Source organism: Mus musculus, chromosome 2 (genome assembly GCF_000001635.26).
Source record: "Mus musculus strain C57BL/6J chromosome 2, GRCm38.p6 C57BL/6J".
In the NCBI taxonomy this organism is placed as follows: Eukaryota; Metazoa; Chordata; class Mammalia; order Rodentia; family Muridae; genus Mus; species Mus musculus.
Window position 1 is genome coordinate 32,901,606 of NC_000068.7, and position 26,021 is coordinate 32,927,626.

The 26,021-nt window shown below is 53.8% G+C and overlaps 2 protein-coding genes across 17 annotated transcripts in view; one reads left to right on the forward strand and one right to left on the reverse strand.

Annotated features, from left to right (window-relative positions):
• The window catches only part of Niban2 (niban apoptosis regulator 2), a 49,120-nt gene extending 25,472 nt beyond the window's left edge, over positions 1-23,648 (forward strand). Inside the window, exons 2-14 of the mRNA NM_146119.2 lie at positions 4,164-4,294; positions 8,244-8,372; positions 9,736-9,841; positions 10,815-10,982; positions 17,388-17,503; positions 17,891-17,995; positions 18,098-18,260; positions 19,348-19,535; positions 20,464-20,619; positions 20,953-21,069; positions 21,251-21,358; positions 21,442-21,553; positions 21,826-23,648. Coding sequence (NP_666231.1) covers positions 4,164-4,294; positions 8,244-8,372; positions 9,736-9,841; positions 10,815-10,982; positions 17,388-17,503; positions 17,891-17,995; positions 18,098-18,260; positions 19,348-19,535; positions 20,464-20,619; positions 20,953-21,069; positions 21,251-21,358; positions 21,442-21,553; positions 21,826-22,421 — 2,195 coding nt within the window. The 3' untranslated portion in view covers positions 22,422-23,648. The remainder of the gene's footprint in view (positions 1-4,163; positions 4,295-8,243; positions 8,373-9,735; positions 9,842-10,814; positions 10,983-17,387; positions 17,504-17,890; positions 17,996-18,097; positions 18,261-19,347; positions 19,536-20,463; positions 20,620-20,952; positions 21,070-21,250; positions 21,359-21,441; positions 21,554-21,825) is intronic.
• The window catches only part of Lrsam1 (leucine rich repeat and sterile alpha motif containing 1), a 36,440-nt gene continuing 34,028 nt past the window's right edge, over positions 23,610-26,021 (reverse strand). For all 16 annotated transcript variants that reach the window (XR_374086.3, XM_006497965.3, XM_006497967.3 and 13 more), the window contains one exon: positions 23,610-25,296. Coding sequence is in view for 15 of the 16 variants with exons in the window: in XM_006497965.3 (XP_006498028.1) it covers positions 25,171-25,296 (126 nt within the window). In the remaining variant the exon portion in view is untranslated. The remainder of the gene's footprint in view (positions 25,297-26,021) is intronic.

Below are 26,021 nucleotides of genomic sequence, written 5' to 3' on the forward strand. Positions count from 1 at the left end.
TCTTCCCTGAGCCTCCCCTTGTAACCTGGATAGTGGGAATTTGTATGTAACACATTCCCCTGGGGCCAGCCGAAAATCTGTGTGCTGGAGGCAGAGACAGGTAGCCCAGCATCTGTGTGAGGTGAGGCCACATCTGAGGGATAGTGCTGGCAGAGGGGAGCAGAGATGGGACACCCAGCCCAGGTTGGGGTGGTCAGGGGAACCTGAGAGTGCACACTGGGGACACACACCCACACGGCCCTACTTTCTTAACTCCTATTTTATCAGGTCTTTGGGTTCCTTCCTTCCTTCCTTCCTTCCTTCCTTCCTTCCTTCCTTCCTTCCTTCCTTCCTTCCTTTCTTTCTTTCTTTCTTTCTTTCTTTCTTTCTTTCTTTCTTTCTCTTTTTCTTTCTTTTATCCTTTATTGGATTTTTTTCAAGCTATAAAAGTTATTCCTGGTAATAAATAGTTCAGCCCACCGTTTGCCCTCTAGTTGTAAGCTGAGCACTGTTATAATTAAGACTAGTGTTTTTGGTGCCCTGTGCTGTTATGACCCTGCCCATGTCCTGCCGGATCTGGCCCTGTGATGCTTGGTTTCTAAATGAAGAACCTGAGGGTCTGAGAGAGCTTGGCAGCCCACGCCTCACTCTCACCCGGCCGCTGGCAGCTGGAAGGTGGGCCCATCAGTTTTCAGGTCCCCACGGCTCTGTGAGCAACAGTGTCTGGGGCTGAGTCAGTGCACGAGGGTGGATGAAAATATGCAACCTGGTGGGTGAGGCCAACCCGCACCCATAGACGGCCCCACCCAGGCATCTGGAGCATTGTACTAGCCTCAGGTTCTAGACCAGGGTCCGTGAGGTTGGCTCTCTCTCATCAGGCAGGGCCACAGCCTGCCTCTCCACTGCCCTCTGAGGTTCTGTGGGCAGTGATCAGAGCCCACTCAGGTCCTAAGTGCTCCCGTCTTCTGTGGTCTAGTGAGTCTGTCACCCTTTCTGGTTCAGGGTTATCTTCAAGGTGGTGAGTTGGCCTGGAAAATCCTACTTAGTGTCTGCCCCAAACCTGTGCACTGGGGTGTCTCCAGAGGCCTGGAGGAGATATGAAGCTGATGTGGGCAGGTGTGGAGAGAGGTCTGCTCTGGGCTCTAGGTGCCACCTGCAGGTACTCAGGCTGGATGCTGAGTCATGGAATCCTGACTGGAGCTAGCTGTGTGAAACAGGGAGACAAAAGCAGGAGTATGTGATCTCAATACTCAGGAGGGTGAAACAGATTGCTATGAATTTCAGGCCATCCTGGGCTACATAGTGAGTTTCAGGCTAGCCTGGGCTACATAGTGAGTTTCAGGCCATCCTGGGCTACATAGTGAGTTTCAGGCCAGCCTGGGCCACATAGTGACTTTCCATCCTGGACTACATAGTGAGTTTCAGGCCAGCCTGGGCTACATAGTGAGTTTCAGGCCATCCTGGGCTACATAGTGAGTTTCAGGCCAGCCTGGGCCACATAGTGACTTTCCATCCTGGACTACATAGTGAGTTTCAGGCCAGCCTGGGCTACATAGTGAGTTTCAGGCCAGCCTGGGCTACATAGTGAGTTTCAGGCCATCCTGAGCTACATAGTGAGTTTCAGGCCAGCCTGGAATATACAGTTAGACACTATCTCTGAAGGGTTGCTAAGTAGCATTTACGGGGTTGGCACTATGAAGAGCCCCTAAGGAAAGGGGACAGCCTGGGCTTGGGTTCCAGAGCCCAGTAGACAGGGAGGTGAGGAATCTTCTAGGCCCATGGCACCTACTCACACCTTCTCCTATGTGCCCATGAGAGGCTTAAGTCTAGGTTAGAGCCCCATGGAGTGTTGCTGACCCTTGGGGTCCTCTTTGCCTCCCAAATCCCAAATCTTCATCCTTTGTGTTTTAGGGGCGCTTCCTTAGTTCCAATCACATGCTAGTTCTTTTCCAGCTGACCGGCACATCTCCAGAGTGTGCCTGTGGCCTTCCCTGCCAAGGCTCTTGCGTGACTCTGTTCACCACTGTCATCCTCTACCCATTTTTCCTGGGGTGGTGCCAACTCACAGATTATCACGCTTCCTGCCACTTGCTTGACACTGCCCTTGGGTTCTGTTGTTGTCCCCCACACAGACATTCTTATCTTTGCTCCATAACTGTTGGGCCATTGGTGTACCCCCTAGATCCCTACCCTGGGGTTAGCAGCATGTCAGCAGTAGCCCTGGGGGTGCAGGTCCCATGGTCATCTCCCACCCTCCCCCTTTCCCTGCCTTACTATCCCCAGAACAACCCCGTGCTCTCTGAGGGACTGGTTGTTTCTCAGTCTTTTCACAAACAGGCGCTGCAAATGCATCCTTCCAACCCCCAGATCAGAATCTAGCCAGACACGACCTCATTCCAGAGAAGCCTGCATGGCAGGCTGGCTTTGTGGAGTGGTGGGTGAGCTACCCCCAGAGTGCACGCCCCTCTCTCCTGTCACTGAGGTAGGCTTAGGGGTGCAGACTGGAGACTGAGCGTGGTAATGTCAGGGTGAGCCCTGGGTTCTCCCTGGCCACCAGTTCCTGGCTGGGTCCCAGGGTTACACCCCAGTTCCATCACCCACTTTCTGTGTGACTTTGTACCAATGACAGAACTTCTGTGGGTCTCAGTTCCCTTCTCTATAAAGTGGCCATGACACGGGCCCTGCCACACAAGCCCACTGAGCGTCTTCTCATTGTCTTAGGCCACTGACTCTGGAACCTGCAGATGACCGGGGGTCCAGATGAAGGACCAGGTCTTTAGATAGAACTTGTAATCCAAGATTGTCAGCGAAGGCAGGGTGGTCTGTCCTTGCATTTAGCCTTCTCAGTGGGTGGGGAAACTGAGGCAGGAGTGGAGCTTCATAACCCCCAGGGTGAGATCCATTTTTTTTAAAGATTTATTTATTTTATGTACATGAGTACACTGTTGCTGTCTTCAGACACACCAGAAGAGGGCATCGGATCCCCATTACAGATGGTTGTGAGCCACCATGTGGTTGTTAGGAATTGAACTCAGGTCCTCGGGAAGAGCAGTCAGTGCTCTTAACCGCTGAGCCACCTCTCCAGCCTCCAGCTTGAGGTTCTAATGGAGCTTTTTAGGATCAGGAGGCTCCTCTTCTGAGCCCTCTTGTTGTCTCAGTTTCCCCATCTGTAAACAGGGACGCGCAGGCAGGATCAAACTGAGCCTGCTGCCTGCTGGGCCCTGTTCTGGAGGCCACAGACCCACCCTTCTCTGTTGTGAAACCAGATAAGCAAACAGCTAGGAGAAGCAAGCTGTTGGGTTGCTGGACTGGGGCCGTAGCGCATTGTGGAATGTGTAGTGAACATGGACAGGTCTCTGGGTTTGACCCTGACTCATGAGCAGGGCTTGGTGGCACATACCTGAGGATCAGGAGTTCAAAGCCATCTTTTGCTTTGTTGAGAGTTAGAGGCCAACCTGGCTTCATGAGATCTTGTCTCGAACGAAGGAGAAAAAGAGGTTAATTTGGTAGATAAATTCGAGATGTGTGTTTGAATCACGAGTGAATGACTTCAGTGTTTGAAAGTGAGGAGGTTTCTGTACCCCAAGCCCTCCACCCCAAGGCCTGAGCCTGCTGCCTGTCCGTCGTCTTTCCTTTTCACAGATAGGAGTCCTTGTTCAGCCCATGAGACTGTTACCTTCCATCTGTCACAGGTTTGCCAGTTGCTCCCACCACGGCCTGGCATTTTTCTGTCCTGGGAGAATTGGTTTGTGCTGGTTAGTCCTGCACTGCATGGTTAGCTGGTGCTTGCTCACCTGCAGGGTATCCTAGGTGTGAGCACGCAGCCACACCTTTAGGGGCCCTGGCCCCACTCACCACACCCCAGTCTACCCAGGGGAAAAAGCAGTCTCGCCCACTTGGTGCTGGTTTGGTCACTGGTGAGGCTAACTCTCTCATAGGCCTGATGGGTGTGGTTTTCTGTGACGGCCACTCACCAGCTTCCTGTCAGGAATGGGTACCTACCTCATACAGGCAGCTCATGACCAAAGCCCTCGTCTGGAGTGCGAGAGAATAAGGTGACCAGCCCCGGTTTGTGTGAAAGGATATTTGTGCTTTGTGTGGACGGTTTTTCAGGCGGGACTTGCAGGCCTGATTCCCCAGGTTTCTGTGGCAACCTCACACTCTCATGCATCCTTCCCTTGCAGAGAAAACCGAGAAGATCCTCACAGAGTTCCTTCGCTTCTATGAGGACCAGTATGGTGTCTCCCTCTTCAATAGCATGCGCCATGAGATCGAGGGCACCGGGCCACCGCAGGCACAGCTGCTCTGGCGCAAGGTGAGAGGCATAGAGAGGGTCCAGCCTGGGCTCTGTACCCCTTCTGCTATGGGCCTTTGTCTTCTCTGGGCCTTAGTTTCCCTATGCTGCTGGTTTGGTCTCTAAGGGCCTTCATAGGTTGAGGATAACCACCCCACACTTGCTTCTTAGTCTCCACTACCAGTGCCACCCCTACCCCACTGCCAGTGTTACCTACCCTCACTGCCAGTGCTACCCCCCCACTGCCAGTGTCACCCCTCTCCCACTGCCAGTGCCACCCACCCCCACTGCCAGTGTCACCCCTCTCCCACTGCCAGTGCCACCTCTACCCCACTGCCAGTGCCACCCCTCCCTCACTACCAGTGTCACCCCTCCCTCACTGCCAGTGCCACCCACCCCCACTGCCAGTGCAACCTCTCCCCCAATCCCAGTGCAACCCCTCCCCCAATGCCAGTGCAACCTCTTCATTGTCACAGCTACATTCTGCAGTCTTGACAGCTCAGGCCACACACCTGTCAAGAGAGATGTGACAAAACCCTTGTCCTGCTTCCTCCCCTCCAGGGTGGAAGTGGCATGGTCCCTGCCTCACAGAGCCATCGACACTGTCCCAGGCCACGTGCTCTAGGTTCCCTCCTCGCAGGACTATGAGAGCAGATGCTCTCCCCAACCTCATCATTAATATAATAATAATTATCCTGTTATTAGCATTAGGCCTGGGTTTGCTGAGAACGCTGCCTGGATCTACCCTGGGGTGTCAGTGTGGCCTGGAGTGGGGATCCTTGTGACAGGCCTGGAGGTGACAGGGCTAGGGTGAGGTCAGGAAGGAAACAGTGGGTTTGGCTGCTGAGTTACCCAACTTAAGGCAGAGGGTAGGTAAGTGGCTGGAATTCTACCCTGGAGGCTCTGCAGGGAAGTTTTGCTGCTCACTGTGCTGGCGGCAGGGTCAGGTGCTAAGGCTGCGTGGTCTTTATAGCTCTACAAACCGCTCAAGGTGACAGCCAGCGATGGCTGTTTACAGGATAAGATAGGAGCTGGGAAGATGACTGGCTGATCCAGACACCAGAGTCTCAACTGGTCTGGAGAAGGCTGCTTCAGCAAGGCCCTGGGGGGTGGGGAGGGGTTGCCTGTGAGACGGGATTGACAGACAGAGGGAAGGGACTGACAGACAGAAGGAGTCTTTATGTACAAAAAGTTCCAAACTTAGCCCAGTGACTCTGGGGGCAGACAGAGCTGGCTTAGATTCCTAGCCTACGATCCTTTCTCCCCCATCTCAGCCTGCCCTGGGAGGAGAGAAAGGCTGGGCTGTTTGTCTCCGCTCCGGGTGTCATGACTGACTGTAGAGAAGGGGTGTTTGGATATGGCCGCTCTCAGGCCTGGCAGGTGTCCTCCTGCACCTGTAATTCAGCCCAGATGAGCAGGGCCTCGGCTACTTCTCCTATCTAGAATGAAGGTCACAGGCAAATCCAGTGTGGTGACACAGAGTAAGCACTAGGCCAAGGAGGGCTATATCCTAAAACCCTGTTTTAAAACAAGAACAAAGCCAAACAAAAACAAACAGTGCAGGCAGCCCGGTTCCCAAGAGCCCAGGGCGAGTGGGAGCTGGTGCTGTGTTAAGCATTTTCTGTGTTTGGCTTGTCATGCTCACAGGGCTGTGTGCTCATCCCGCCAAACAGGCTATGTAGGCAGATCAGTGGCCTGAAGGTGCTCATGGTCCCTGAGATCCTTGGTGTCTCATGAGCCTGACCACCACGTGAAGTCATGACACCGATAGAAGGGAAATCACATTAGTCACCAGAACGATCACAGTCATTTTCTAAAGAAACAATTATTGCCGTAATAAGAGCAAGTGGGTCTGGGTGAGGTGGCTGGCCTGTGATCCCAGCACTCAGGAGGCCGAGGCCAGAACAGCCCAAGTTCAAGGCCAGTCTGCTGTAAACTCACCTCACACCCCAGCAAGCAAAGCAATCAATAGTTGTTTTGTGATGAACAGTTTCTTTCAGTCTCTTGTCTACTCCTTGCTCTGAGGGTCACTGGGGAACAGAGGGGCTGGGGTTGGGGCTGAGGCTGGGGAGTCGCTTCTCTGGCACCTGTGAGGGGTGGCCAGGCTGGCCCTGAGTTGTGGCGTCTGAAATATTTTGTACCTTCTGCAGGCCTGCTCAAAACAGGACTCTGTCATTTGAAAAAAACCCAAAAAACAAAAACCAAAAAACAAAACCAATTTTCCCCTTTTGAGATAGGGTCTTGTGTAGCTCAGGCTAACCTCAAACTCCATTTGTAGTAGAGGATGTCCCTCTGCCTCTACCTCCCTCCTGAACCTGGGATTACAGGCTTCCTTGTAACACCTCAGTTTACCTTTGAAGAAAAATCTTCAAAATAAAATCTAAGGCAGCAGCCAGGCAGCCTGAGGAAGGTGGCTCAGGATCTGGGGGGGGGGGTATGCTGGGTGGAGGGGTGCAGAGTCTGTCTTCAGGGCTCAGGCATTGCCTCTGCAGTCCCTGTAAGGCTGTCCCCAGTCTCGGGGCCTTCCGGTTCACCAAACATGCCCAGCTGAGCTAGCGGGGCGGGGTCTTTCCAGGGTGTTAGGAAAACCCTGGCTGCTCTTTCTAGAAAAGACAGATTGGAGGGCTGGGTTTCAGAAGTCTAAATATAGACCACCAAGTGGGAGTCTCCGCTCTTGGGCAGAGCCCGTGTAGGGGGAGGGGAGCAGACCCTTTTTTTTTCCTGTAAATATTTTCTTCTGGAGAGGAAACTGGTCTTGGGTTCTATTGTTTGAGCACAATGGGCTCTCCTTTTAGGAGTGCAGCTTTCCCCTGAGGAGCAGCAGGGGGCAGCTAGGGAAAGGGGCCAGGGAAGAAGGCAGGAGGGGCCCCTGCATTCTGAGAGGCCTCAGAGCGGGCACGCAAAGTCACACTTTTCCCCCCATCGATACATATAGCACTCGTCCATTTTGTAACTGGTACCGTGCTTATCATAGAATAAACAGAACTTGCCCAGAATTGGCAATCTCTAGATTTTTCTGGCTCCCATAGTCCATTGCAGCTTTTGTCCCTCCCTTCCAGAAGCTTCCGTGATCCGTAGCTTCAGCTTCGGCCCCCACCCTTGGTGTAAATACATCCCACCTCCAATGTCCAGATCAGTCCGGAAGCTGGGAGTGCTGGAGTGCATCTCCTGCACTTGGCAGGTTCCTGGCGTGGCCACTCTTTGTCTGCTCGCAAGTGCTTTGCCTGGTGCCTACCTCCTTCTTGTCAGCTACTGTCCCTAGTTTACAGATGAGGGAACTAGCCGCTGCTGGCCCCCTCGTCTTTGTGGGGTTTCACAGGACTGTCCCAGTGTGTCTACAGCCCACACAGGTCTCCTCTCTGCCTGGATGCTGGCCTAGCATCTCTGCCTACCCAGACTCAGGAATGCCAGCTTGGCCAAGCTGGGAAGCTCTGGATACAAGTTCAAGTCTTCATTGCACTGAGGGGAAACTGAGGCCCAGAGCTGGCAGAGGCTTTCCCAGGCATTAGGACCATCCAGTGTGGCCTGTGGGTGTGGCCTCCAGCTAGGCGAAAGCCCTGGGTAACAGTGGCAGGTAGCTAGGGGAAGCAGCCTGCTGACCGCTTGGTTGCCTTCCCAGGACCCCTAGTCTGGCATGGCTCTGAATGAATGTCCAGACTGGGTTCCACTCTTACCCTATTTGAACCCTGAGTAAGCACCTCACTACCCTGAACCTCAGGCTTCCATCTGTGCAGTGGGTACAGTGCAGTCTTGCTTCGGAGTCCCAACGAGGTCAGGGATGTGGTGGTAGTGGTGGTGGTGGTAGTGGTGGTGGTGGTGGTGGTGGTGGTGGTGGTGGTGGTGGTGGTGGTGGTGTGTGTGTGTGTGTGTGTGTGTATGTGTGTGTGTTGCATGAGGAGTTATATAACCCAGGCACTGATGGCTGTGCTCCCACCTTGTTGGGACCGCCCCTGTTCCCTCCTGCCCACAGGTGCCCCTGGATGAACGCATCATCTTCTCCGGAAACCTTTTCCAGTACCAGGAAGACAATAAGAAGTGGAGAAACCGCTTCAGCCTGGTGCCCCATAACTATGGGCTGGTGCTATATGAGAACAAAGTGGTGAGTTCGGGGTGAGCCAGCCACCCTTCCCCACGCTCCTGGCAGCCGCTCACCCTCCTCCAGGCTTACATAGCTATTTTTTTTAAACTTTTGAAAAAAAATTAATTTATTTTATTTCATGTACATTGGTGTCTTGCCTGCATATGTGTCTATATGAGGGCATCAGATCCTCTGGAACTGGAGTTACAGACAGGTGTGAGCTGCCATGTGGGTGCTGGGAATTGAACCCAGGTCCTCTGGAAGAGAAGGTAGTGCTCTTAACCACTGAGACATCTCTCCAGCCCACTTACCTAGTTCTTACTTGGCGACCCTATTCCACCATCTGAGGCTCCGGACACCACGCCTTCCCCTTCATGCCTACCACGGGCCATCTCTCCATGGAAGTTCCAGGACCAAAGCAACCTTCCTGATCCTTCTGCATTTCTCCAAGTCTGCTTGGCCTCGGGCTCCCCTCTCAGTCATTTCATCCTGCGTCCCACTGTCTGTCCTCTCAGTCATTTCATCCTGTGTCCCTCTGTCCTCTTAAGCCCTCCTTGAGATCACCCTGCTCTCTGGTCACTGCCAAGCACTAAAAATCCCAGCATCACCACAGAGCCCACCCTCTGCCTGCCTCAGTCTCCTCCCACCTCTCCCAGACCCGGCTCCTTCTGCCAGTGCCGCGCAGTCTGGCCCTCTGTGCCATCTCTGGATGGGGTTCCTGAAATCTCCCCAATCCTCCATGCTCTGATGTGTCTGAGAAGAGATGGGGACTGACTGTGAGCCTTTGCTTTGGGCCCCTCCAGGAAGTCCCACCTGGTTATATTACAAACTTTATTTCATCGGCCAAACACTTGTCCAGCGCCGCCCTAAAGAGAGGCCTGTCTGACCTGTTTCAGAGCAGATCTGTCTGCCCCCAGTGAGCAGAGTACCCTCCCCGTTGTATCAAGGAGAGCTGCATGCTCGGAGTCTCCTTTGAAGCACTGTGATGCTCAGAGCCTAGACATTTGGAGCCAAGGCAGTGGTCAGAGACCTTGGGTTCTGGGGACAGTCCTGGTTCATGGCCAACATCTACTTCCTATCGATGTGAACTGGAAGGAGCCACCTCCTGAGAAACGAAGCATGCAGTGTCCCCAGCACAATGTAGACTCTGGTCACAGAGGTATTAGTGACAGCCATCAGTGTCACTAATAGGCAGCTGCCCCAGCATGGCTCCTTACATGCTAAGGCACTGCGCTGAACATTTTATGTGGCTGCTCCTTCTTCATCTAGTACCCACCTCCAAACCTTGAACTAGTAGCTGAGTAGCCCATGGGGCCAACTGGAAGCGAGGTTTGTGTTTGACAACATTCTGACCTTGAGGCCCCATTTCTCTTGCTCTCTTCAGGCCTATGAGCGGCAGATACCACCCCGGGCCGTCATCAACAGCGCGGGCTACAAGGTTCTCACCTCTGTCGACCAGTATCTGGAGCTGGTCGGCAATTCCCTGCCAGGTAAAGAACCAGTGGTCTCCAGCCATCCTGTCCTGTGTAGGCCTAAGGATCGGCCAGGGAAGGGGATGACCTGAGCCTGTGCTTGGGCGCCATTCTGCAGCACAGCCAGCGGGGCTTAGAATGTCTACACATCTCTTGAACAACCCGAGCCCCCAAAGAGGAGACTCGAAGGCCTACAAGGTGGAGTCCCCAGGTTGTGTATAGATAGGGTCTAGACCTAGACTCGGTTGGCCCAGGGAAAGATGATGATAACTCTGCAATGCGGTGCCAAGGGTTTTTTCCTCTTCTTCTCAGCCTGCTGAGGCTTCCAGAGGCTTACACAGTCCCCACCTGGGATTTGGGACTGAAGCTTATGTGGCAGTAGATGCTGGGCAGGGATCCAACTTCCTAGGTTCCAGGACTGTCTCAGTCCTTTTAAGCCCCTCCTCCCCTGACATCAGGTTCCTCCGCATCAATTGAACCCTGGCGCTGAGGGAGCCCGAGGGCCTTGGGTGGGCTGTGTGAGCAACTGTCCTATCCCAGCCACCCAGAGCTGGGCCACGCACAACTGTTACTGTCATGTATATTACTGACCACAGCAGTGAGCCCAGGGCCTGCTATCTTGCTGGATCTAAAATATCACCGAGAGCCAAAGAGATAGAGAAAAATTCCTTTGTATTTATTTTGTTTGCCCACATGCCTCCCTTCTTTCCTGGATATTTAAACCACCAGCTTGGCCTCTGCCATTGAAATTTGAAGAGAAACTTAAGAACGTAACGAGCCTGATCGTGTCATAGTGTCTTACACACGAGCAAGGTAGATGTCACCTGTTTCCAGTTCTAGGAAAAGAATCCACACCGATGCCAGGTTTCTCAGTTACTGTGGCTGGGCCATGGGGTCAAAATGAAGGCGAGCTGCTTCCTTGCTGATGTGACGTCCCCAGGACAGGGTGTCTTCTCTAGGCCTCAGCGCAGCTGTTCACATCTCTCTACAGGGACCACATCGAAATCAGGCTCCACCCCCATCCTTAAGTGCCCAACGCAGTTCCCTCTCATCCTGTGGCATCCTTACGCCCGACACTATTACTTCTGCATGATGACAGAAGCGGAGCAGGACAAGTGGCAGGCAGTGCTTCAGGATTGCGTTCGACACTGCAACAACGGTGAGACGCCAGCAGGCGGCAGTATTTGCTAATGTGCTAGATGGCGACACCTAGTGGTTGCGTATGGAATGGCTAGCTTGCTCTAGGATCTGCTCACATTTTTTCCCTGCTGAGGTTGTAAGAAACTCTTGATTATCACTCTTAATAGTCTTCCTTGATGAAATACTTTTGTGTTGCCAAGGGAACATTACAAAACTGTTCTCAGAACGCTGTGACTGTTGATCCCATGGACCCCCAATCCCAAAATCATTTTGATTTTGCCACTTTTTTTTTTTTTTGAGGCAGGGTTTTTTTCTGTATCCTTGGCTAGAACTCACTGTGGACCAGTCTAGGGCTAGAACTCACTGTGGACCAGTCTAGCCTTGAACTCACGGAGATCCACCTGCCTCTGCCTCCTGAGTGCTGGGATTAAAGGCATGCACTGCCGCTGCCCGGATTTTGCTGCTTTCTAGCAATTGATGTTACTGTTGTTTATTTTGTCTTTCCTTTCAGGGTACTGTAGTCCACTGTGGCGGGGAGGGCATGGTATATGTATGAGGTGCACTGCGTTTATAGTCAGAAAGCAGAGAGCAATGGACGCTGCTCTCTGCTCCCTTCTTATTCAGTCTGGAAGCCCAACGCATGGGGCGCCACCCAGATTTCGGGGACTCTTCCACCTTAGCTAGCCTACTCTAGAAACTTCCTCTCTGATATGTCCAGAGGTTTGTTTCCACAGTGATTCTAAACACTGTCACACTGACAACCAAGGTTAACTTGCATGGAGACTGGCTTCCCTCTTGGGTTCTAAGTAAGACAGTGATAAGTGTGCCTGTGGATTTGAGGGTACTGGAGCACGAGTCTGCTTGTGATTGGTCAAGATTTTTGTTTTTTATAGCTGGATATAATGGTTTCTGGAGGATCCCTGTGAATTCCAGAGCTAGCCTGGGCTATGTAGTGTTTCTAGGATAGCCTGGGCTACACTGGGATCCTGTCACATTACACACCAAAATATTTCTTATGATGTAGTTTCTTTCCTTCTTTACACATAGTAATCTGGAAAGGCTCCTCTCTCCTCCCCTCATTTGTAAACCTACGCTCTGACCCTTCGGCTCACTCATGCGTTCCACTAACATTTATGGCCTCTATTCTGAGCTGATGAAGGAAGAGCAAGGCACGCACCCTACCCCATACAGCCAGCTGTGTGATGGAGAGACAGATGGGGCACAGATGAGCGGCCAGGATGGTGTTCTTTTTTTTTTTTTTTTTTTGGTTTTTCGAGACAGGGTTTCTCTGTGTAGCCCTGGCTGTCCTGGAACTCACTCTGTAGACCAGGCTGGCCTCAAACTCAGAAATCCACGGGCCTCTGCCTTCCGAGTGCTGGGACTAAAGGCGTGCGCCACCACGCCCTGCTCAGGATGGTGTTCTTTGTGCTGGGCACTGGGGGATGTGTTGGGGGAGGTGCTGCCCTGAATGGAGGGAGGAGGTGATGGGGTAGGCTCCACCTGTGGAGGTGATGGATAGGCAAGGTTGGGCAAGTGCTCCCCGAAAGAGGCTGTGGCCCCCATAAAGGGTGGCTGGGAACAGAGACAATACTGTGTGTGTGTGTGTGTGTGTGTGTGTGTGAGAGAGAGAGAGAGAGAGAGAGAGAGAGAGAACACAACAGAGACAGACAGAGAGAGACGAAGTGAGGCTGGAGGGGAGCCATCAGGCCAGGTCTGGAAGGGCCTTCTAGAGTTCTGAGGAATTATAAACGTTTAGGCTTGTCCCCCAGTGTGAGGTAGTAGTGAAGGCCTTTCTGCCCTGTCCTGCTGATGTGGTCCCAGAGGCAGAGGGAGGCCCAGAGCGGCTTTACCTTGCTCTCAGGCACAGCTCTACCTCGTAGTGAGGGGAGCGTGGGCACCTGACTGAACCCAGTTCACCCCACCTCTCTACAGAGGCCTCCACCCTCTGGCATCTGTCCACTGGGAGGCAACCGGCTCTTCAGCCAGGCCAAGCCCTGCCACCTGGGCTGGGCCCTGCCCTGCTGCCCACAAAGAGCTCCTGTTCCCAGGTCCCTGGGGCTGTGGCTCTGGCTCAGGCTCTGGCTGCCTGGCCTGGGACACCCTCCTTCCTTGCTGGCCCATGAGTCCTCTGAAAGTTCCCAGGGCTGCTGGCTTACCTGCTGTGACCGAGTAGGGGACCCTAGGTCAGGTAGGGGAAGGGTGAGGACAGGACTGAGTAGGAAGGGGACACTGTTCAGTTCCCCGTGGGATATTACAGTAGGGACTGGGAATATTGGTGTGTGTGGGGGGGGGATGAGCTGGCTCAGAGCTGTGAGCCTCCAGTCTGGCACACAGCAAGCTGGAAGGTTCTGTGTGTCCTGGGCTGGAGTGGACACATAAAAGACTGTGACAGAAAGTCCCACCCCCAGGCCAGCTCTCTTTACCCCCTGCAGGAACTGACAAGGCCAGTTCCAGGCATGGCCCTTCCCTCCAACCCAGGACTGTGAGAAAGTTCTCTGCTTCCTCCCCTGTTGAGACTGGGCCTGGAATTCATGGGGCCTGGAATTGCTCAGTCCTGGCCCTGCCAGGAAGTGGGGGTGGATGGGTCAGGGAAGGAGGCCAAGGTGGGTGGCGGCTAGCCTGGCTAGGGCCCCCTTCACACGCTGCATTCCTGGAGCAGTGGGGGTGTCAGGAGGCAGCAGGGCACTCACTTTTGTCCTAGGCCTGGTGTCCATGTCCTGCTCCGGCTTGGGCTCTGCCTAGACTAAGGAGGTCCTGGGTTCCAGCCCCATTTAACTAGCCCCCACCCCCAGCCATGTGCTTGAAAGTCAGTGGCTTTGCCCATCCTAGTCTCGATTTGAGACAGTTTTTTTTAAATTATTTTTTGAAGATGTATTAATTTATGTATATGAATATACTGTTGCTGTCCTCAGACACACCAAAAGAGGGCACTGGATCCCATACAGATGGTTGTGAGCCACCATGTGGTTGCTGGGAATTGAACTCACCTTTGGAAGAGCAGTCAGTGCTCCTAACCGCTGAGCCGTCTTTCCAAATGTCCTGATATTTGTGACAGTCTTGATACTTAACCTGGGCTGGCCTTGAACTTGCTGTATTCCTCCTGCCTTGACTCCCCCCCCACCTCCCTCAGTGCAGGCATGATACACATCACCACCAGACACACTGCACACGTGCTAGAACCTCAGTTTCTTTGAAGCTGAGACTAGCCCCCACTCCATCCCATTCCCCCTCCTTTAAGGATGAAATGGGCTGATGCAAGTGAAGTTTCAGGCTGGGCCTGGGTGGCTTACACAACAGAAATGTGCTTTCTTCTAGTCCAGTAGACTGGAGAGGACCAGGTTGGTGTCTGTAGCAGGCTCATTCCTCTGCTGAACACACTGGTTTTTCTTTTTTCCTTTTTTCTGAGGCAGAGTCTTGTCCAGGCTGGCCTCAAACTTCTATGTTCAGAGTGATCATTCTGCCTCAGATCTCTGTCAACTCAACGCCAAGACTACATAGTGAGTCTGCTTCCAGTAGACCATCCATCCCCTCCTTTCTGGGAGAGGTGTGATGGCTCAGATGGGAGCAGCATGGTGAGTTCCAGGCCATTCTGGGCTAAGGCTGTCTCAAAAGCAAGCGAGGGAGCAAGGGAGCGAGGGAGTGAGGGAGTGAGGGAGCGAGGGAGCGAGCACAGGGCAGCCTCGGTGAATGAAGTTTTGCTGTGAAGCCGGAGGGTCTGAGTCTGGATCCCTAACAGCCACATCAAAGTCCGACGCAGACGCCAGGGGCTCCCTGGCCAGCCAGCCCAGCTGACACGGACTCCAGGTTCAGTGAGAGCCTCTGTCTAAAAACATAAGGTGGAGGGGCTGAGACAGCTCTGTGGTTATGAGCACTGGCTGCCTTCCAGAGGGCCTGGGTTCGATTCCCAGCACCCACATGTGGCTCATATCCAGTTTCCTATGTCTAGTACCTAGACATGCATGCAGGCAAAATGCTCATACACATAAAATTAAATTAAATTTAAAAATAAATGAGATGGAGAATGGTAGAAGACACTTCACATTGACCTTTGGCCTCAACATGGACATACATGGATGAGTGAAAGCATACACATGTATTCACACACATACATACACACACATACATACATACATACACACATATACATACACACATACATACACATGCATACACAGACACATATATACACATACATACATACACATAGACACATATACATACAGATACATACATATACGCACACACATATACGCACACACATACACATATACACACACATATATTTACATACATACATACATACATACATACATATACACACACATATGCACACTAAAACAAATAAATTTGAAGCTGGGCAGTGGATAAGTATGCTTTTAATCCCAGCTCTCCGGAGGCAGAGGCAGAAACAGGTGGATCTCTGTGAGTTTGAGACCAGCCTGGTCTACAGAGGGAGTTCCAGGACAGCCAAGGCTACACAGAGAAACCCTGTCTTGAAAAACCAAAAATAAAATCAAAATTTCCTTTTTCATGAAGATATCGGTTTAACTAGATGTGGCTCAGCCTGACCTCTCTGTTGAGCTTCGCTCTTAGGAAAGATGAGTTGTTCTAAATTCAGCCCTGTTCTGGGGTGCGTTGCCCGTGAACACAGCAGGCTCACAAGTAGCTGGTTGTGCAGAATGGGGAAGGTCCTTAGTTGGGAGCATCCCTGCTGCTGCCCCGCCCATTGTGCCACCCACCAAGCCACCCTCCCTTGCTGGGGCACCCTTGACCTGCACGCTCGCTTGCTTCGTTGCATCTTCCTTGCTACACGCAGGATGGAAATTTCTAGCCTTGGTAATTTATATATTGCCAGATCTCCCAGACAGAACTCAGACTCCAGGAGAGCGTGTCCTTCTGAGAGCCTGGCTGGGGCTTCCTCTCAGGCCCACATTGGCTGCCCTGACTTGGGTACTACTTCTGCTGATACACCTCTGCTCTGCCCCGAGCCTCGCCCTGTGGGTCCTCCAATGCAGGGATGGGTGCTGTTGGCTCTGAGTCTCTGGGTCCCGTGGTAGAATGTCCTCTGGCTCTGACAGACAGTGATTCCTGTGGGCGGCTGGCTGTGGGGAAGGGAGGGGCTCTTTTCTGTAGGGTGACTCAGCCTGTTGTCACTGCAGTGGGCGCTGTGGCTTGTGACGCATGAACTGCAGTTTCTCCTTCTTGGGTTCCGGGGACACCGTGGTCAGAGGCACGTGGCTAGGGCTAGCGTGTTAACCATCCTCTCTCCCTACTTGAATGTGGCCACTTCCCGCCTCTTGTTTCCTCTTGTTTTCCTAGCTAGGTAAACAACTTGTTTATTTACTCTCCTGCCCTGTGACACAGGCCACCATCACCACCAGTAGCAACAGCAACGTAGAAAAAGCATGTTTTCCTACTCGTTAGCAATGGTCACGCTCCCAATTTTCTCTTCCATCCTTCTTTCCCACCCAGGAACTGAACTCAGGACCTTATGCAGATTAGACACACCCTGCCACTGGGCTGCAGCCCCAGCCCTTCAGTCAGTAAAGTTTTAGCGTCTGTACAAATAAGGTACATAGACAAGCCAGACCTGGGGCCCATTTCTAAAGAGAAATAGCTCCTCAGCTTCTGATAGAAAGTGCACTTGAGGAGCTGGGCCTGCAGCTCAGTGGTCAAGTGTTTGCCTGACATACTCAGGGCCCTGGGTCCCATCTCCAGGACCTCAAAAAAACCAAAACCACACAAAGTGTTATTCAAGAGGCCCTGGTGCTATCCTTCTGGACTTCCTGTAGCTCACTGTCTGCACATTGCAGCTCAGAGGTCCCTAGAGCATGTTGGGGGGGGGCAGGATAGGGTCATTGTTCCCATAAGAGCAAATTGAGGCTCTTTTGGGGTTCAAGGTCCAGAAAGCAGTGCACGGGTCAGGTTCAGCCCCCGGCCTACTTTTGCAGCAAGGTGTATTGACAAAGAAAAGCTCTGTTGTTTGCAACCTGGATGTTAGGTCTAGCGTTGGGACAGAGGCCGTCTGGCTTGTGCAGCTGGAAATATTTACCGTCTGTCACACCACGGGAGGGTCACAGGACACGAATGCAGCCACATGTGGGGAGCAGGGCTAGAATGTGAGTCTCAGGTGTCCTAGAGCTATGCCGTGCAGTCTTTAGGGCTGGATGGCTTTTCTCACCTCGTTTGGCTGTTCATTACTCTCAGCTGTTTTTCTGTGGGGTGGGTTAATGGCTGTGCTGGGTCAGGGTGGTGGTATCTTGGAGGACGAAGGAGATTCGGAGAGGGATGGGTAGCAGGGGTTGCCATGGTGCTACAGGGTGAACCACGGCCTTCTCCTGCTGTGCATGCCCTGGCTGGGTAGTCTTGGCGGACGACTGGAAGGTCCATTGCTGACCCCTTTCTCTCCTTCTGTCCTGGGCAGGGATCCCGGAGAACTCAAAGGTGGAGGGCCCTGCATTCACAGACGCCATCCGCATGTACCGCCAGTCAAAGGAGCAGTACGGCACCTGGGAAATGCTGTGTGGCAACGAGGTGCAGGTGAGGTCAGAGGGCCGTGTGAGGGGTCCTCGGGAGTCACCCTGGGGCTTAGTGGGTAAGGCTGCATCAGAAGTGGGGCTCTAGGGTACAGCAGGTTTGGGAAGAGATGGCAAGAACAGATTTGGGTAAATGGGAACCCCTGTTAATCTGTCCACTCGTGTCCCTGAGTCCCGGAGGGCAGGGCAGTTCTGGACAAGATGGCCACAGCCCCCTTCCTCAGTAGCTTTGCCTCACAGGAGACCGACACCACAGGCAGACACCTGTAGGATGTGCTTGGGAGATAGCGCCACAGAGCAAAGTCCTAGTGTGGCTGGAGAGATTCAGAGAAACAAGCCAGATGGATGGACAGACACTAACCCTGCTCCTTCTCCTGTCTCTCCGTCCTAGATCCTAAGCAACCTGGTGATGGAGGAGCTGGGCCCAGCGCTGAAGGCAGAGCTTGGCCCACGGCTGAAGGGAAAGCCTCAGGAGCGGCAGCGACAGTGGATCCAGGTGTGTGGGCCTGGGACCCCTTGGCGGGGACATGGGTGTTGACAGGGAACAGCCGGCACTCGGTCCCCAGCCCCGGCGCCGACACCTCCATTGTCTCCGTAGATCTCGGACGCTGTGTACCGCCTGGTATTTGAACAGGCCAAGGTGCACTTTGAGGACGTGCTGTGTAAGCTGCAGCGGGCCCGGCCGGCCATGGAGGCAGTCATCCGCACCGACATGGACCAGATCATCACCTCCAAGGAGCATCTGGCCAGCAAGATCCGAGGTAGGCGGGTCAGAAGCCACTGGCAGATGCTTGCACACAGCCAGCCCTCCGGGGCCAGGCCAGCTTCCTCAGAGTGCAATCCTTCACTTGCCTGCCTGTTATTCTGCTGAAGAATCAGAGTCAAATCCATGACCGTCCGACTCCTGCAGATTCTTCTCTAAGTTTTACTTCTGCAAACCCAGATTTGATTCTGGCATGCTGGGGATCGAACCTAGGGCTTCACTCAACTCTCATCCACACTTGATGAGCACTCTGTCAGCGAGCTGCGACTCTAGTCTCCTTTACTCTTTGAGACGATGTCGTACACGCGACCCAGGCTAGACTTGGATTTGTGATCCTCCTGCCTCAGCCTCCCGAGTTCCTAAGGTGACAAGCTTTTGACGCTAGGCCCAGATTTTGAATGTGGAGATTTTTGTCTTTGAGGCTCAAACCTCTGTCAGGTCTGATGACGTGTCGCCCTGGTGGACCGTCATGTCACCTTGGGAATACCTAGCTTCTCCAGGTGGCATATGCGTCCTCCATCATCCACGTTGTGTTTCTTTGACTCTGTGCCAGCGGGTGGTGGCTTGCTGATGGTGATTGTGGGTCAGCCACATTCACTGGGAGTTTAGTGGGAAACTAAGAGTTGATGCTTACTGTGTGTTATAAGTATCATCTGGGCAGAAGCGGGGTAGACTTCAGAATGCCCTCTGGGTAAAACATGCTGGGGTTGGGATGTTCTGAAGAACTGGCTGGAAAGAGCCAGGCCACCCCCTCCAGGGCAGGGTCAGCTTCCACAAAGCTCACTGGATCCCCTGAGGCATCTGTGTTACAATTCTTTTCCTTTCTTCCCTTCCTCTCCCCCTTTCTCGCCAGGCCAGCTTCAGACTTGTAACTCTAAATATGTAGTGGAGGATGGCCTTGGGCTTCTAATTCTCCTGCCTCCACTTCTGGAGTGCTGGGATGGCAGATGCACTTCTTCTGCTTTGATCTGCTGTCTTTATTGATCCCTCTCTAAGGATGGGATATCCATGGGCTGGGATGATGGGGTGGGGTGGATTGTGTCCCAGGCTCTGTCACCAACGAAATTCTCTCCCTCCCCATACAGCCTTCATCCTCCCCAAGGCGGAGGTGTGCGTGAGGAACCACGTCCAGCCCTACATCCCATCCATCTTGGAGGCTCTGATGGTGCCCACCAGCCAGGGCTTCACCGAGGTGCGGGATGTCTTCTTCAAAGAGGTCACAGACATGAATCTGAACGTGATCAACGAGGGTGGCATTGACAAGCTGGGCGAGGTGAGACCTGGGCTCGGGTCTGGTGTCCCTCAGAGCATCTGCTGTGTGTCTCAGGGTGGGCTGCCCTTTCTCAGCATTACAGAGACCAGAATCCAACAGGGATCTGTCGCCTAGAGGAAAGAGTGGGTATTTTTACCCTGTACCATCAGTCTTTATGGAGCAAGATGGTTGCTAAGTTGAAAATGGCTTATACAGAGAGGGAATGGAGGAAGGAGGTGGGGAGGGCAAGCTTCAGATGTGGTCTGCATCGTTTACAAGCCACACACCCCATACAGTGTGTCTGTCCTATGGTTCTGCTGACTCAGCTCTCCGGGTGAATGTTTCTTTCTTTCTTTTTTTTTCTTTTTTGGTTTTCCGAGACAGCGTTTCTCTGTGTAGCCCTGGCTGTCCTGGAACTCACTCTGTAGTCCAGGCCTCAAACTCAGAAATCCATCTGCCTCTGCCTCCCAAGTGCTGGGATTAAAGGCGTGCGCCACCACTGCCTGGCTGAATGTCTTCCTATAGTCCCCTGTTGGCTGCCTTTGTCTAGAGTCTGTCCTGAACTTTAGCCGCCTCCTTCAGACTTCAAGTTTGGGAGTCCCAGGCAATAATAATCAGAATGTGTGCGTGACACAGAAGGAACTCAATAATCCTAAAGAGATGTCTATTGAGTTGGGGCCTAAAGACTCAGAGAGAGTAAGTGGGTGTCTTTGCAAGGTCACTAGCATCCAGAGGGCATGAGAACTGTCTTCCAGTGCCTGGCCTTTCTCCTCAACGCTGTGACAGTCTGCCTTTAGGTTCCCTCTCCCTTTTCTCCTGGGCTTGCCCGAATGGGCACCATTTCCGGGAGGCCATCCCTGGGTAGGTATGGCCTGGGCTGGTGCCAGGCCAGGCAGTATGTGGGTGTGTGGGGGCTGTGTGCTCACCCATGTGGCCCTGCTCCCTACAGTACATGGAGAAGCTATCCCAGCTGGCATACCACCCCCTGAAGATGCAGAGCTGCTATGAGAAGATGGAGCCACTGCGGCTCGACGGGCTGCAGCAGCGATTCGACGTGTCTAGCACTTCCGTGTTCAAGCAGCGAGCCCAGATCCACATGCGAGAGGTGTGTCCCCTGAGCCCACACCCCGCTAGCTGCCTTCCATGGCCCCCTAGCACCAGGAGAGGGAGACCTCCCGCCACATGCCTCCCAGAACACCCGTTGCTCACTTAGCTGCCAATCAGGTCTCCATAGGATCCAGCCCTTCCCCCAGGAAGCTGTCCTTGCCACCTAGTCTCTTGCTGGGATTTCTGCATTCAGGCAGACACCTGTATCTAGATTCCCAGAGAGCACACAAGCTACAGACCACCCCTGACTCCTCTGCCACGGGCCTAGGATGGGCACTGGCTGGGGATGCAGGAAGAAAGGGTCTCATGAACTCTGCCGTATGCCTTGTAGCAAATGGACAATGCTGTGTACACCTTCGAAACCCTCCTGCACCAAGAGCTGGGGAAGGGACCCACCAAGGAGGAGCTGTGCAAATCCATCCAGCGGATTCTAGAGCGCGTGCTGAAGGTGAGCCTGACTCCATTGGGCTGGGGTCGACATGGCCAGCCAAGCCCAGGGCTGAGCGGCCAGACACCATCCCCAGGAAGCACCTGGCGCATAGGGTACACGTGAATGCTCCAGGCTTGAGTCTGACCCTCCTGCCAGCTGAGCCCCTTACCCAGAGTCCCTCCTGCCCTCCTCCCTGCAGAAATACGACTATGACAGCAGTTCTGTGCGCAAGAGATTCTTCCGAGAGGCGCTGCTGCAGATCACCATTCCCTTCCTGCTCAAAAAGCTGGCCCCCACCTGCAAGTCGGTGAGTCCCCGCCTTGCCCTTAGCCCCTCAGGGAGTGGCTGGTGGTGCAGCCTCTGAACTTTCTCTGCCTGCTTCCCCGGCAGGAGCTGCCACGCTTCCAGGAGCTGATCTTTGAAGACTTTGCCAGGTTCATCCTGGTGGAGAACACGTACGAGGAGGTGGTGCTGCAGACGGTCATGAAGGACATCCTGCAGGGTGAGCAGGGAGGGGCAGCCCAGAAGAGACAGGCGGCAGAGAGAGGCCAAGACTCCAGGAAGAGGCTGCGTCCAGACACTGGCTTCTCTGTGCCTTAGGTTTCCTCTCTGGGTGGAGTGGTCAGAGTGGGACATAGTGGTCTGCCAGCTTGAGCTCTGGGCTTGAGTTATACTTTTGCGGCAGGAAGGCCCAGAGCAAAGCAAGGCCCAGGAGGCTGTCTGGTTTGCCATGACTGTCCATGCTGAGTGTGCTGTGTCTCTTTGGTCTTGCAGCTGTGAAGGAGGCCGCAGTGCAGCGCAAACACAACCTCTACCGTGACAGCATGGTTCTGCACAATAGTGACCCCAATCTACACCTGCTGGCTGAGGGCACACCAATCGACTGGGGCGAACAGTACGGTGACAGCGGTGACAGCGGCGGTGGTGACAGTGGTGGCAGCCCCTGCCCCTCTGAAGCAGCCACCCTCACAGAAAAGCGCAGGCGTGCCAAGCAGGTGATGTCCGTGGTCCAGGACGAGGAGTCGGGGCTGCCCTTTGAGGCTGGCGTTGAACCGCCATCACCTGCATCCCCGGACAGTGTCACCGAGCTCCGAGGCCTGTTGGCCCAGGACCTGCAGGCTGAAAGCTCCCCACCAGCCAGCCCTCTTCTCAATGGGGCTCCAGTCCAAGAGAGCTCCCAACCCGTGGCAGTCCCAGAGGCCTCACCGCCAGCCTCACCCCTCCGGCATCTCCCACCTGGAAAGGCTGTGGACCTTGAGCCCCCTAAGCCCAGTGACCAAGAGACCGGAGAGCAGGTGTCTAGCCCCGGTAGCCGTCCCCCCATCCATACCACCACTGAGGACAGTGCGGGAGTGCAGACGGAGTTCTAAGCATGGCCTCCAGGCTTCTGTTGGACTCTGCACCAGGGCGCTCCTCCTTGGGCACCACAGCCTCTCACCTCTGGGGAGGGGTACTCCAGTTTGTGCCTTGTGGGAAAGGTGGCTGGGGTGGTGTGGCATCTCCAGGGGTCTGGCCTACCCAAGTCACTTTATGGGGTTCAGTACACCTGTTACTGCCCCGTTTTCTGTGGGCTGATCTCCAATGCTGGGTCTGGTTTTGAGGGTTTCCTCTTTGTGCAAGGGTCTGGGGAGCCCCTCCATCCCGCCCTCGTACTGTTACGGCGGCAGATGAAAGCAGTGGTGGTGTGACTCACGTATAGGAAGCTAGGAAGCTGTCATCTCACTCTGGGGCTCCTTGGGACCAACGTGGCAAGGAAAAGGCAGACCAGGCCTCTGTCCCGCCCACTCCCTGCAGGTCCCAAGGTTAGACACTGGCCTCACTTTGCTAGCTACTGCTGTGGGAGGGCGGGGCTTAGGGGTCTTACAGGGGAGTGATGCTAGAGGTCAGAGGTCATGATGGAATGAGAAAGGCCCAGAATGTGTTAGTCTGTGCAGGGGAAGTGTCCTGAGGGGGAGGGAGCTTGGGAGTGTCTTTGCCAGGATGGCAAAGTGAAGGTAGCTGAAGTTGGAGTGTCTTGGGTGACCCGTTCCTGCTCATCTGGCTGACAACGCTCATTGGCAGGGCTTAGCTGTGGGCTGTTTCACTACGTGCCAGGAAGCTGGTGGGGCTCCAGAGGGACATTGAGGGCTATGGCTCTCTGAGACACTGCTGACCATTCATGGCCTCTGCTCCCGTCACCTAATCCTGATAATTCCAGACCCCTCTTCCAATGTCCTTGTGAGCCATTTGGGCTTGTCTTTCCCTCTTAGTCACAAGGGTCAAACCAAGAGTCAGTTAGCTAGATGACTCTCCCCAGACTCTGTCGCCAGAGTTGGGAGAACAAAGCAGAGACTGCCGCTCCAAGGCCCCCAGGACGAGGTCCCTCCCAGTCCTGTGTCCCTTGCTCTGTGGACCTGCTCCCCAGACGCAGGCCTCAGACCCACAGGATGTGGCCGGTGCTCAGGGACACCCAGTCCCCTGCCCTCACTCCGAGTACTGACTTCTTTCCATGTTCTCTAGTGCCTTGGGGGTTTCCACCATCCTTCCAGATATGGTATGAAGAATCTATGCAAACTGTGTAAGCTTCTGCTCATCAATAAACGCTTTATTTAAAGCTCATTTCCTCATGTGCTGCTGGGGTGGGGGAGATCTGGGCCTACCGTATCTAGGGATCCATTCATCCCAGATCTCTTGGGCTCATCATATGAGCTACCAGGCCCCTGATCTGAGTGTGTTCCTGCACGTGTGTACAGGTACAAATTCACATGTGCATGTGGAAGCCAAAGGATCTCGGATCATTCCGCCTCGTGTTTTGAGATGAGGTCTCATTAGCCTGGAACTCACTAACTCGGTTAGCTTGGCTGACTGGTGAGTCCCAGGGTCTGCCGGCTTCAGCTTCCTCAGTACTTTGATTACATGTACTGGCCTGGCTCTGTGAGATCTGGGGAGCCAGACTTCCAAATGACAACTAATGTACTGAGGCCTCTTTCTCTAACTCATTCTTACAATCCCCTATTTTAGAGGGAGAAACTGAGGCTCAGAAAGAAGGGGAGAGGCCATAGAGCTTTCAGGTGACTAGCCTTCTGATGGCTCATCAGTCCCATGTGTCCACCATGAGGGTGGCCTCCAGGCCTGAGCTAGGTGCTAATGTCTAGTTCCCCCAGAGCCAGTCAAGTAGTAATATTTGTTGAGCACATGCTGTAGGCCATATACACTATACTGGGGAGGGCAGTAGGGTGCCATGTCACATGGAACCCTTCACTACAGCTGGTGAGGGTGGGCTGCCCCTCTGAAAGTTAACATGCCTTCCAGTTGCCTCAGCAGCCCCCTCACCTAGGATAATCATTGCAGGAACACAACCTGTCCCATGAGCACAGGCTACTTATAAATAAATAATGAGACCCCCATCTCTGGCTCTGTTCCCCTCGCCCTCTTTCAAGAGGGTGTTGCCTAACTCTCCATGGGGCAATGTTTCTGTTGCCTTCCCTCTGACCCAGGGGCAGCAGCTCTCGCCCTTTTCCCCAGAAGAGCTGCCCTCTCCCCGGACTCTGCCTACTCCTACCCCTCCCAAGTTCTCATGGACCTAGGGGTGACTCTGCAAGGAGTCAGATTTACTGGTGCTCCTGTTTTGAATCAACCTGCCTGTGTAGGCTAAGGATGCAGATATGGGAGGGTGGGTGTTCAGAAAGAAGCAAAAGGGTGCTGGGGAGTCTTGCACAACCCACCCCTTCCCAGAGACACTGGTGCACCTTAGGACGGGATGGCTGATACATTCCACAGATATGGACACCTCCAGGAGGGGCAGACAGCTGGGTGTAGCGCTGAGGCTTGGCTACTAACATGGATTCCTGAGTCCTGCAGGGCCACCTCCCTACGCTGGACCTTGGCCCCCTGCCCCAAGGCTCCACCACCAGCAGATTTGCCCTGTCTTTTGTTCACTGTTCAGAATAGCTATGTCACAGGCCAGGAACATTCCACCTGCCTGCCTAGTGCTCAGAGCAGTGGGGGTCGGGGTGGCAGGTGGTGGGTGACAAAGGCCTATGGCAGTCTTGCCCTAGTCTGGGGAATGAGGGTAGGTGGGAGTCCAGCAGTGGTGGAGATGGTACCAAGGAAGGGCCAGGGCTGGTAGGTGCTGTGCCTTCAGCTGCTGTGGTAGATCCGGAGGCGCTGGGAGATCTCCTGGCGGCACAGTGGGCAGGTGCGCAGAGGCTGGCAGCACTGCTGACAGCAGCAGACGTGGCCACAGGTGAGGAAGACCATCTGGGCCTGCGGAGAGAGCAGCAGCAACATCCTGACCGCTCAGTTCTGGAGCCATGACCACATCAAAGCCCCGAGAGATGCCAGTGGATGTGAAAACCTAGTCAGGCCTGTTGGCAGTTTTGTACCTGTTTTTCCATGGATTGTAATAGCATTCAAATATCTACAATCTAAAAGCTCTTTCCTCCAGTGCATGCCAGGCTGAGTGCCCTGCTACTGAGCTGCCTCCACCCCCAGCTGGGATGCCAGGCGTGTACTGCTTACCTGGCCCTCCACCTATTTGTAATTATTTTGTGTTCACACTTGCCAAAGTATGATGCCTAGCCTAAAATGACTTCCACCTTATAGTCACTAGCCTCGTATGTGTTCCCTGACTCTGTCTTAGCAAGACCCCTCAGTATGCACATGGCCTGAGAAGTCTCCAATTGCTTCAAAGTCATGTATCATATCAAGAAATTGGGAGTCCCTTTCAGAGCCTGAGGACAGTGCCTTGGTTACAGTTCTAACCACTGTGCCCTCCGCCGCATAGCACCCCGGAGTCTGCTGAAGGTCAGAGAGCTACCGAGCTGCTACAGCAGCCCCCTTAGTAACTCATGTGTGTATTCTACTCGGGAAGTGTAGAAGGGGGTGTGGGATCCCCTGACGTTATGAGCCACCCGACATGGTACAGGGAAGGGCAGTGAGTGTGAGCCATCTCTCCAGCCCCTTTTGGGTTTCTTGACACAGGGTCTTGC